This window comes from Cryptomeria japonica, chromosome 9 (assembly GCF_030272615.1).
Source record: "Cryptomeria japonica chromosome 9, Sugi_1.0, whole genome shotgun sequence".
NCBI classification, from domain to species: Eukaryota; Viridiplantae; Streptophyta; class Pinopsida; order Cupressales; family Cupressaceae; genus Cryptomeria; species Cryptomeria japonica.
The window spans coordinates 591481315-591494580 of NC_081413.1; the positions used below are offsets into that span (position 1 = coordinate 591481315).

General features: G+C 36.0%; 1 protein-coding gene across 4 annotated transcripts in view; it reads right to left on the reverse strand.

The window, feature by feature from the left end:
• The window catches only part of LOC131071844 (uncharacterized), a 46346-nt gene extending 33588 nt beyond the window's left edge, over positions 1–12758 (reverse strand). For 3 of the 4 annotated variants that reach the window (XR_009112600.2, XM_058007807.2, XM_058007806.2), the window contains exons 1-4: positions 12522–12758; positions 7293–7402; positions 2280–2429; positions 1832–2151 (exon numbers count right to left, since the gene is read on the reverse strand). Coding sequence is in view for 3 of the 4 variants with exons in the window: in XM_058007807.2 (XP_057863790.1) it covers positions 1832–2151; positions 2280–2429; positions 7293–7402; positions 12522–12624 (683 nt within the window). In the remaining variant the exon portion in view is untranslated. The remainder of the gene's footprint in view (positions 1–1831; positions 2152–2279; positions 2430–7292; positions 7403–12521) is intronic. The other variant, XM_058007805.2, reaches the window with a different exon arrangement.
• Between the last annotated feature and the right edge of the window lie 508 nt (positions 12759–13266).

A 13266-nucleotide genomic window follows, 5' to 3' on the forward strand; every position in this document is an offset into this window, starting at 1 on the left:
GAACAAAGCATGTGGAGATTCCTTATCATTATGTTAGAGACATGGTGGAAAGGAATGTTATTCAGTTGAGATATGTTAGTACAGATGAACAAACTGCAGATATCCTCACCAAGCCTCTTTCTAGAATAAAGTTTGCATACTTTCAAGGTAAGCTTGGTATGGTAGAAAATGTAGCTCTGGCTGAGATTGAGTCTCAGCAACATTGATTTGTTTTAATAGTACTAATGTATTCTCTAAGATGTTTAAAATGTAAACTCTTATTAATAAAATCTTATTAATCTGATATGGTTCATGATTAGTGTCATGTGTGTGACTCCATGACTACTTTGGTTCAATGCTTGATGAGCCCATGTGAACATTATTGTGAGGTGACGATCTCTCAATGATGAACACTTGTACTTCTGATCATTATCGTAAGGTGACGATTTTACGATATTGATTGATCGTACCATTATGATGGATATCATGAGACATGATATCTATGGATATGTCATAATGGTTTATATCTCTAGTAGTAATATCTATGGATATGCCATAATGATGGATATAATGAGACGTGATATCTGTGGACAAGCCATAATGGTAGATATTACATAAACGGATACTGATGGTGGATTTCATGTGACGTGAAATCCATGGAGATGCCATGTAATAATTTCTTTAGATATACCATGATGGTGGATATCATGAGACATGATATCCGTGGACAAGCCATAATGGTGAATATAATCTAAAGAGACATTTATGGTGAATATCATGTGACTTGATATACATGGACATGCCATAAATACTTAATATCACAGTGAGGTGATATCTTCAGTGAGGCTACTCATACCATCACCATAAGGTGATGCATCTTACTAAAGGATAGAAGGATTCCTCCCTAGCTAAGAGGGAGTGTTGAATATGTATAGCTTCGGTCGGAATTCGCTGATCAAGTCTATACAATTCAACTGTCTGATTGGCCTATCGGCCTCAGACATTGAATATCTGTTATCTGCTTGTCATCAATTAATATTATTATTGGTCTTCATTTATTATTGATTTAATTGCTGATCGATTTCTTTTTCTTTATTAGTTGATTGTTAGTGACCAATGATGATCGGTTATATTTAACTAATGGTTATTACATGTTTAGTTAGTATTCCAATTCATTAATGAATCGATATGGGTTTCTCAAGCCACCCTCGTGTTAAAGGGGCACGACCCTTAAGGAAGTCCGTGGATATCACATTTAAGTATGATATGATTTCCTTAGAATGGTGGTAGAAGAGGATATAGCAGATCGATATACTAGTATCGGTGGAAAAGATATACGGCCATTGAAACTACAAATTATCAGTGTGTGTGAACTTATATATATATATATATATCCATTGTAATCTGAAACTATATCAGATTGAATGTGGAAACTGAAACTGAAGTCTATTGGGTTCAAATAATTAAAAATATAAAATTACCTAACCATATAAATCTGATCCAAAATTAACAAAATATAGATATCACCAGAACAGAAACTCTCTGAACAACTAAAACCCAAACTGAATGCTGAGGTATCACTAAACATGCATGAGAATTAAAAAGTTTGTAGAAGAAAAGCAAGAAACAATAACTTTTATCATCTACAAGATAAAAATTGCATGTTCATTGTTTCAAGAGGGACTAAAATCCAACTACACAAACTTACAGAAGATCCATGCATTAATCAACTTTGTACATGTCTGATATGAATCTGAAGAAAAAAAATATTGTCCATACCAAAACAAAAAACTACAAGATGCTCAGAAAGAATCAATCACAAGCAATGCTTAATCCTTAGGCAGATAAATACCCATTCAGTGTTGGAGGAGAAATTTGAGTGTCCATCATACATTGACTGACATCAATTATATCCAAGGCTTTAGAAACTACCAAAGAATCATTGTCCAATGTGGGAACTGTAATACTGAATTTCAATCCCTTCTGTCTGTCATTTTTGGTGGAAACTGTGCTTGAATACATGGAAGTGCCTTTGTCTGATATGTTTAATAAACTGTCTTGTGAGGGTATTTTCATCATAACTTGATATTGATTTAACATCACTGATAGCAACAGCTTTTGGATCAATATAAATTGGGCCAAAAGAATATTTTCATGTTCTGGTAAAGCCAGCTGCAATAAAAAAACAAAATAAAACGTCAAATACTTTGCAAGAATCCAAGGTAAGTGATATGAAATGACTCCTAATCAAGGCAAAAGCATAATACTAAAATCATTGTGTATTTTAACTGACCACTAACCTTCATAGGGCCCTGATCAAGAAATACAAATTGCAACTGGGAGTTTGAACCCATACCCAATTGCATGTGATCAAGCAGGTTTTGAACATGGATCAAGTATACCATTTCTTCTATGATCATAACTCGCAAAGAAAGAAATATTCTGGACTCCTGTGATCAAACCAACAAAGTCTGACATATTAATTGAAAGGCACACAATGGACCACATGCACTATTGGAAGTGATCTGATGATAATAAAGCGTGTTTGATCACATACATATATGATTAGCAGCAAAAGTCGTTTGAGAATAAAGTATACGATTTTTTGAAAAAATGGGAAAACATCGGATTTAAAAAATAATAATATAATATATATTTAATTATAATTATAATATTAATATTATTATAATTATATTATAATATTGCCCATTAATGGGCCTTTATAGGCTAATCCATCTTTGAAACAGTCAAAATCGGTTGAATGGAAAAAGCTAGACATGGGGTTGATCAAAGTCAACTTTGATGGGGGTTCCAAAGGCAACCCTGGGCCTTCCCGAGCAGATTGTGTTGCTAGTGATGAGTTGGGGAATAACTTGGCAATTGGTGCTCAAAAGCTTCCGGATGGTACGAATAATGAAGCCGAAGCCAGTGTGGCACTATTGGCAATCAATATGGCATGCGGAATGTTAGTACCCAAAGTGCACTTGGAAGGAGGTTCGCAAATAGTTTTCAATGCCATTTCAAAAGGGGAAGGACAAAATTGGAAACTCAACAAATTAATTAAAATTATTAGAGAAAAACTATATTTATTCTCAGATTTTAAAGTCTCCCATATAAGAAGAGACAGAAATAGGGTGGTGGACCCCTTATCAAAGTGGACGAGCTCTTTAAAGCAAGCAATGATGAAAAGTATGGTTCAATCTCTGAGATATGCAAATAGAGGAAATGGAGGTACGACTTGCAAGTTCAAATGATGTGGGTTTAACGACATTTATTGCCGTTGGTAATTCTTGGCAGGTGAAATGTGCAAGAGGCTTTATATGGCAGCGACACCACGGCTTTCAACACAATGTAATTTAATTCTACTTGATTTCCAGAGAGCTTTGGAAATGATGGAGGTAAACTTCACCTTGTGGACTGTTAAACAGCAACTAGCAGTCATTGGTAAGATAACAGATGATTGATTGAGAAATATTTTCTCTTTTGATGATCCTATGCGTTTTCAATTGATTCCAATGATATTGGGTGATGAGTATATGGTGTCTAAGTACCAATACCGCACCAATGTGGATATCATATCACTTTTCCTAGCGTGGTGTTTGGAGTTAGGGGATAAGGACACAACCAGATGGGTTATGTTTGTTGTGGTTCAAAGTGAGTGGTGTTTTGGAGCGGACTGTAATGTCCCCTACTAGTTGTGAACTTGTTTAGCAATAATTGTCTACTCAATACACTTGTAATTTAAAAACAACTTATTCAATTTAGGAGACAAACTCTGATTAAACTTATTATAGTGAATTTCTGAACCAAATATTACTATATCATTCTATTGATCACTTAACATTCAATTCATAACATTTGGAAAAACCAAAGTATGACTCAGAAATTACCTTATTCCGATAGGGTAGATTACTTGATTGGAGAGAACCTGCAACCACAAGGGAGCATACACACCTACCAGCATATTTACTTCTGATCACCACACACTATTCTATTTAATATACAGTCAGAGATAAAGTATAAGAGGCCTAGAGGGACAGCTTGGGTCCGTTGTCTACCAAGACCAAGGGATGGTTGCTTCTAACCCCTTTGCTAGACTTGGCAGCCCTGTGTGCTATCCTTCCAGTCTTGATACCTTTAAACATTCAGATTCTTTCCAACTTAGCAAGACTGGTATGGAGAAAGTAACTGGCTCCTTGACCTCATGGGTCCTATGACCACATGAAAGCCCCTCGTTACCACTGGAAACCCTCTCCATACTCCCACCAAGATGGATACAAGAAAGTTCCTAAAACTCTTTACTGAACAGCATTCATCTTAAATAAATTTACACAATATACATTCACAGACAGTAAGCAATCAAACATATCTGCTCAGTATACATAAACTTTCGGAACAATAATATTCCATTATAAACATACACGTAAGATTATCCACATTCATGATGTTATTATTACTGTTACTAATATAAGTAATGTAGATACTGAAAGTGTGCTGTGCCTTATATTAAATCAGGGAAATGCTTTCCTTTACCTGTCTGTGGTGAACAGATTCAATCTTTTTGTTATTTGCTGCACCTGATATATTTCCCTGAAGATTGCCCTTTATTCTTTTCTATTCTTCTTTTCTTTATCAGTTCTGACCTGATCTGATCGATGGTGATGTCATTGGAGGCTTTTGATTCCTTTCCTTTATATCTCTCAATGTGGGGGAGAGGTTACACCTCTTCATTATGTATGCCCTTTGGCAAGAGACATCCCCTTTCACCATTAGCACCCTTTGAAAGAGTGCAACTCTTTAATATTTCTGCCCTTTGAAAGGGACACAACCTTTCACAGTCAGATTTGCACTTCTTATTTAAATCAGATCTGCACTTCTGATTCCCAAATTATCCCCCTCCCAAATGAGGTTCTCTTCTACCTTTTATATCTCATGTTTGAGGGAGTCACAACTTTTCATTCCATGTCTTTTGGCCATTCATTAACTTAATTAAATTTTAATTATATTCTTTTACATTTTAATTTTAATTTTATTTTTATTCTTTTGAATTTTAATTTTTCTTATTATTATTTGCTATGAAATTCTATTTCAAAGTGGGGACATTACATGGACGGATTGTTGGAGATGGTGGTTCCTGAGGACGGTTTTAATGCTCCTGATGGAGAATGGCAACATGTTGCGGAAATTACAAGACAATAGACTTGGGTAACATTGATTCCTATAGTAGCTAGATTGTCCAAGATGAGGACCCCATGTTTACAAAGAATGATATTGCTGAATTCAAGTGACAAGAAGTGTAGGGTGCAGCAAAAGCAGAAGCAGGATACATTGGCTTGGATGATATCATAGATGAGGATGATGTTGATATTGAGTAGTCGTCAGCTTCTAATTCAAGGGTGTAGCTGCAATTAACTTCAAGGAGTAGGACTTCGACCATCACTACAATGTATATAGGGAAAACAAAATTATAAACTGCTGTAACTTTTGATGATGAATTTTTACCATCATTAGATTCTGTTGAGACATGGACCAGCTAGGACTCGAACCTAGGACCTTCCATACGCTGCTGGAGTGCTCTACCACTGAGCTACTGGCCCCTCTTGGACCAGTCCATCGTCGGTCCGGGTGTGGCTTATTTCCAACACCAACACCCCACCTTAAGCCACACCTCTCGTGTGCTTGGGGCTCCTAGCCTGGACCTAGCTCTGATACCATGTTGAGACATGGACCAGATAGGACTCGAACCTAGGACCTTCCATACGCTGCTGGAATGCTCTACCACTGAGCTACTGGCCCCTCTTGGACCAGTCCATCGTTGGTACGGGTGTGGCTTATTTCCAACACCAACAGATTCATCTCATATTGTACTTCTTTTTAACTTGAATCTAATAGAAAACACTTCACCAATATTCCATAGACTCATTTCATATGGTTTGTAATTATGCATAACTTTATGCTTCTTTAATGAAAATTTTGTTCTTAATTTTGCCGAGTTGCCAAGCCTGAGACAAAATTGGGTTGACCAGATTTCACAACATCACAAGTTTTAAAACTATGCTCTTAATTGATATTTATAAGAAATGTAATGAGGACTTTGACAAGATTAAAGTGCCATTAGTCACCATAGTCAATCATATAGTCAAAAAAAATAGCTAGGTTGACTGGGATAGAGACAAAAACCTCTTAATACTTAAAAAATAAGATATTTCATTATTTGTCCACTGTTGACATGATAATGAAGTCATAAACATAATGATGTCATAATTGTAATTTTATACTCTAGGTATGTTAATCAGATTTATATAATTGATTATGCCCTAGATTGTAATTAGATTTGCAGTATTGTAATAAGCCAACATTCAGTAAAATCAGAAATAAAAACAGTAGACAAACAAGCATACCCTGGGAAAACCTCCAAGGAGGAAAAACCCAGCATGAAAGACCCACAGGTCAGATTATATATTCTCCTCTAAATCATAAGTACAATACTTAGCTTTGAATCTGATCTTCACATATCAGATCTGTCCCTTTGCATACTTCAAAACTGCATCAAAATACACTATGTGCTCTTGGACAATTTCGCACAAGTCTGGATAAGTTCGCACCCTTCCTTGAAAATTCGCACCTTAGCAGCAGAGCTAAATTCGCTTTTGCTTGAGATTGAATTGATGATTTTGACTTGAGAAATGTCCTTTATTTATATGCGCATTTAACCTTTATTTCAAGTCAGCCTCCTTTAGGTTTTGGCACCAAAATTATTATGGCGTGAGTGTTTTAGGATAGCGTGAGAGATAGGGCTGGGCCTAGACTTGGGGTCATGTTACCCTTTAGGGCCCAGACCTAAAACGGTTCGGATGTTGCCTTAAGGCAATCTGAACCCTATAAAGCCCTAGTTATAAACAACAATAATAAGATCCACAATCATTAATATTAATCCCATCAAACCCTATTGGTCATGTTACCACTTTGTGTCATGTCTCTGGTCTCAAGCTATCTTTTAGTTATGTAAATACGCAATTGATCTCGTCAAGGAACAAAGGCTTTCTCAAGGCAATAACAATCTTGAAAGTATATGCATTTATATGCCAGAACCTTAAAGTTTTCAAGCATGTCCCTAGAAGTCACAGTCTTTTTACATACAACATTTCACGCATATTTATAAGTGCAAACCGAAAGCTAACAGATAACAAAATAAAACAAAATGCAAAGTATAAATATGGGATGTATCAAGAAGATACTACACAGCAGAGTGTCAATCAGTAAAATTTGTAAAATTGCTATATTCCATTTACTAGAACCAACCTAACTCAAACCTTTTGAGCCAAACACAGAACTCCATATAGATTCTCTTGCAGTTCAGGCATTTTCCCTCCATAATCTATCATAACCACAGGTCTCAATCCAGTACATAGTGCCAAAATATCTGTCCACAATAAAAGAAATCTATTATTGTGATATTTATTTTAGAATAATTTTCATGAATAGAAATATGAAAACAAACAAATAAATAGTAGCTGACACACAAACAAAAGCCCCTAGATTCATAAAAATATGAAAAAGGAAATGTTACATGCTACACTCGTGAAAAATTGATGTTTGATCTAATCAAGCCTGCAATGTCATAAAAATCTTTAAAAGACTTTTATTTCATATGTTATATGAACGATAAATGATGACTAAAGCAATTAAAGATGTATTCACCATGAGCAAAATATAGTCCTGAAAGTTTTCTATTTCCAAATGAAAACATGAAGACTTATACTATCAAGTTAGGGATATCTACCGTCTTGCATAACTCACTAATTTAAGTCATTGTAGTCATGTTAAGTAGGCAACTAAAAGGTTCAAGCTATAGGTCACAATTCTCACCTCCACGGGCATGTATGCATGTTTACTCTCCCACAAGGGATACAACCATTTATCAAGATTGATTGTCAACCCACTAGTTATTAACGATACCCAAGATAACTTCCTCTGCAAGCTGGCTAGTTGCTTTGTCCGGTGTGTTACATAGGCTATGAGAATTCATAAGCCATCTATATGTTGGTGCACCTTTACCATTCACCGAACATTAGAATAAAATATCCAAGGATACACTACCCTCTCTTGAACAAAATCACTACGTGTGCCAAGATTGCGAGAAAGACCACACAGCAACTCCAAGGTTTATATGTGCGAACGGGCAACTTTGTGTTGGATAGCTTCCTTGGTGATGTATGCTGAAATACAAGGGGGACTTATACTTGGCTTGTTCAATTCACAATGAAGGTCTAGACAATGAAGCTCTATAGTTTGGGTTTTGAATCATGGACTTTAAGAAAATTGAAAAGGAGATAAGGGTTAAGTGGTTCTAATCTATTCCTCAGAATTCAAGAGACGGTATTGACTAGGTGAACCCAATAACAACACTTTGCTTCGCCACGCTACGACAACTACACAAAGAGGGTGCAATCTTCAAGGGATGTGCTTATGATTTTCACGTCATGAAATACTACCATCAAATCGAACAATATTCATCCAGACAGAAGTTAAGTATCCACAAAGTAAGCTCAGATTAACTTTACACAATGAACAAAATCATTTGTTCATCAAAAGCATGAGTGAAGATTCACCATAAAGTACTTATCAGGTCTTGCATTCGTCTAACATACATGAAATAAAATCTAAACTATAATGAGGGATAAGAACCATGCAAATTCCAAAATAAGAGAAGTAGTCACCATCAATTTGAACAATGCATTACTTATTACTTTGGCAGTCATAAACAACAAATTACTTATCTCAACATGTTTTGCAACATGCTCCCATGATTTACAAATGAGGGGCGAGCTCAATTTATAGGCTCTTCGGTTACAATTAAATGGTTAGGATTGATTTTGAATCAATGGTCGAGATTACAAAATAAAACCCTAATTAGGGTTTTATTACAACTAGCTACCCCTCGACCAATGAGAAAATTACATTTGAGGACACTTGTCCTTCTTGCTAAATGTAAACCAATAAAAAAATAGAATGTTGTTGTGTTGTGAAGTGTGCCTTCTAGAAGCTCCGGATAAGTCAGGTTCATTGAACCTGGACATGTTGACTTGGAGCAATTTGATTGTTGGATATCCTCCTTGAATTCTCCAATTTGTGTCAAGAAATTGTCTAGTATGGAAATTTGTTTGGAATACTCTTCTTGCAACTATCTGATTCTGATTGGGAGCTTGTCTTTAATTCTTCAAGAGATAAAATCCTTCAAAAAGTTGCCCTGATTGCTTCAATAAGTCTGGGATTGTAAATGAAATCCTCCAAGAAGTCTGAAATTTCTTTCTATGTTTTCGCCAAGTCTGAAGACTTTTCTTTCTTGATGCTTTGAAATTCTTTCATGTGCCCTGAATTTGGAGAAGAAATCCCCTATGCCTTCGACACAATGGAGGAAATTGGAACTTTCTTTGTGAAGTATTTCCCATACTTAGCCAAACTTTGGCTATTCAAATTCATTTTGTGACACCTTCATGTGAATCTTCCAACACCTAGCCAAGATTTTGGCCATCTCTAATTTTGAATTTGGCTTGTGCTAAGTAGGACAAACTCCGCCCATGGCCAAGGATTTTATTCATTTCCTCTTTCCTTTCCTCTTCATTCTTCTTCTTCCTGTTTCCTCTCCAACACAGTCAAAATTTGATTCTTTTGTTGTGGAAAATTCCACACAGAGACATTTTTTTATTTTTTTTCTCTTGGCAAATTCCAACACTTGGGTCCGAATTTGGAAATTCTTTTCCTTCCCTAGGTAGGTGAATGTGTTGGCAAAGAGTCTTTAGAAATTCATGTGTGTTCAAAAATTTTCAAGTGTTGAATTTATTTTCCCTTTGAAAATAATTCTAAGTGTTGGAAAAAATATAAAAAAAAATTAGGTGTCGAGCTTTATTTTCCAACCCTTTCAATCTTGATTGATCTTTCAATGGTGGATCTCATGTTTCTTGTCCAATTTGTCTGTTCCTCTAGCCATTTTCCCTTCTTTATGGCGAATTTGATCATCTCATGCTAAACTTGTCCTAGGCGAACTTCATAGTGTTCAAACCACCCCCTTACATGCCATGGTGTACTTTCATCTTGTTTGGACATTCCCAACTTAAGTAAGGCGGACTTTGTATTTGGCAAGACAAGTGTTGGTCGGAGTTTGTGACTTCTTAGACATGTTCAACTTATCCTTGTCTTGCCATCTTGACCTTCTTCCAAGGCGAACTTGACAACTTCTATGCTATGACAGAATTGCTTAGTGTCACATCTTCATGTTCTTTGTGCCATCTTACTTGGGCGGAGTTTGCAATTGATTGGACATATTTCTTTATGCCTAGGCGGACTTGAATACTCTTTGGACAATTTGAATTTTGACCCCTCTTAGCCTTAGGCAGACTTAACCTCATGTTAGAACTTCTTGGGCGGACTTTGTCTTCTTTATGCCATGCTCCTCCAAGTGTTGGGTGGACTTTGCCATTTCATCTCGCTTCCTTTGGCGGACTTTGATCTTCCTTGGACATATCTTTCTAGCTGCATTTTGCCAAGGCAGACTTTGCATCATGATGGATAGTGCTTTCTACCTCCAAGGCCGACTTCAAGGCCTCTTTGCCATTTCATCTTGCTTCCTTGACGGATTTTGCCATTGTTTGGCCATTACTTTTTATGCCTTACTTTCTCCTTGGACGGACTTTAGAGTTCGTATGCCGTGTGCTTCAGATTTTGAACTTATCTAGCCAAGGCGGACTTTACCCTACCATTGACCATCTCCTTTGATGCTTGACGGACTTTGACTTGTGTTTTGCTATCCTTTCCTTGGCTTGAGCGGACTTGACCCCTTCATTGGACGTCCTTTTGATAGGTAGGTCGGACTTCATGTATGCTTTGGACAGTCTTCTTCATAGGCAGGTCGGACTTTAACAACCATCTTCCAAACCTGCTTGACCATAAGTGGACTTGGAGAGAATTGTGCCATGTTTGTATGTGCTGGTCCAAGGGCAGACTTTAACCTTTGACAGCCACTTCATGGCAGATTTAGCCATTGTTTGGCCAAAGGAAGACATGGCAAACTTTCATGCTTGTGGTTAGACATTGCCTTCACCTTGCTTTATATCTCCATTGGCTGTGCTTTCTTGGTGCTGGTCTGAGTTTACACCCCTTTGGATAATTTGACCAAGGCTGACTTGGAGGTTCATTAGACATGCTTTCTACCTTTCTTCCATTGCCATGTTCAAGTTTTGATCTGCTATGTTTTGATCTTCTAGAACAAAACCCTAAGTCTTTGCTTTTTCCTTGCTTTTTACACTTAAGAGACATAATTTTTCAATTCTGAAGACATGGGCACTGATGGCATGACCTTGGGGAACAAACCCTAAACCTACTTTCAAAAAAAGCCAAAAAAGCTGCTTCCCAGATTGGTCCAAAAGTGCAAAAAAACAAAAAAAAAAAAAATTCCTTAAAATAGGAAGGTGTCAGAATTGACTTAAAGCAATTGTGATCTTCATCCTTCGGGCCTTCTAAGCACTTTGGTGATGTCCAAAAACTGATCAGGGCATGATTTCTCTATTTGGCTCAAATGACTCCTCAAAAACTCTAACTCCTCGTTGTAAAAAGACTAGTGATTAGCAATTGCAATGCCAAGGCAAAACCCTAAAAAGCAAAAACAGGGGGTCCCCATTTGCAATGGGGCGATGTGTGAAAAGATCACAACACTACCTTACATCAGTATTAACCTCGGGAACAAACTTCTCACTCAAGAAACATTTACTCTGACTTGCAACTTGTAAAATGTTGAACCAAGTTCAAGCAAACATAAGATAGTTTTCACTCAGGCTTATCCAAAATAAAATGCAATGGTGTAGGGTTCATCTAACTGATTCAAAATGGATCAATTCAGTTCAGAAATAAAATGTACAGTGCATGCACACTAAAAAATATCAGGTACAAGGATTATTTCCAAAATCAATAAAACATCATCAAACCAACAAAGACAAATAAAGAAGAAATGACGAAAATCGTATGAGAGATGGTGCAATACTGCCAAAGGTGCAAGTCCAAGCTGAATTTGGGGGAAGGGGTACCTTCAAATCACAACAACCAAGCCAAAATGGCAAAATGAAACACTTCTCTATTATGACAGCTACTCCAAACCTTTTTTAAAATTATATGAATATACCAAATTCTCTGAAAAAAGCATATCATAATCTTACAGAAAAGGTGTCTCTCATTGGTGGCAAGCAAGCCAGTGGTACAAGTGCCATGTGAATTTGACCTATGAGAGATTTCTTCATCGTGGTAAGTAAGCCGAGTTGTAAAAATTCTGTGAATTTTCCTACTCACCAAAAAATCAAATCATTTTTTCACTTTTTACTGCCGTAATGATTACTCAATTTTGAAATGTTTCCGTATGACCAACAAATTATATGTTCGAAAGCCGTTAAGAACTACTGAAAACATTATATTAAAACAAAAAAACGGAAAAGAAACACATCAAAAGGACATTCTAACAAAAATTGGGGCCTGAGAAGACAAAAAGAATTTACCCAAATAAAGGCGACGTCTGGCTTGTGGTCGCAGCCTCCAGCGGAAAGAGCAAAGGCATTTTTCCAGTACTTTTAGAGCCTCTTCGGCTTCTTCTCGCCTCATTCCTTCCTTTGTCACTGCAATTCGAATGTTTCGAAGGGATTAGCTCTGTTCATGGTCTTCCATCCTCTTTTCGACTGAATCTGAATATTGTAAAGAAAAACAACTGTTGGTCGTTTTCAATTTAGAAGTATATGCGAGGGGTGATTTTTTAGGAGTTTTTATTTAATGAGTTTTAAATGAGATCATCAAGCTCTTGTATTATTGTGTTTTGTTTATTTTTTAAATTCTTAATTATTTTTATTTTATGTGTAATATTATTTTGTAAATGTCAATACAGATATGTTTTATATAAAATAAAGTAATCTTATCTTAAAGTTAATATAGCTTAATATAAAAAAATGTATGTATATGTAAACATAAATCAATGTCGATTAATAAATCAAGTTGTTAAGTATAATTAATACTTAGTTAGATAAATGCAAACAAGGTTATGATATTAGCTATATAAAAAACTAATATCAAAATGTCTTGTTGATACACTGAATATGGATGTCTTGGATTAAAAAATAACAAGTGCCACGTAGTGGCGAGTATTTGATGTATAGATTTGTAATAGTAATTGAATATATTTTTTTCAAATAATTAGCAAATAGAAGAGAATAATAATTTATATTGTATTAGTTATAATGAATGAATAGGTAA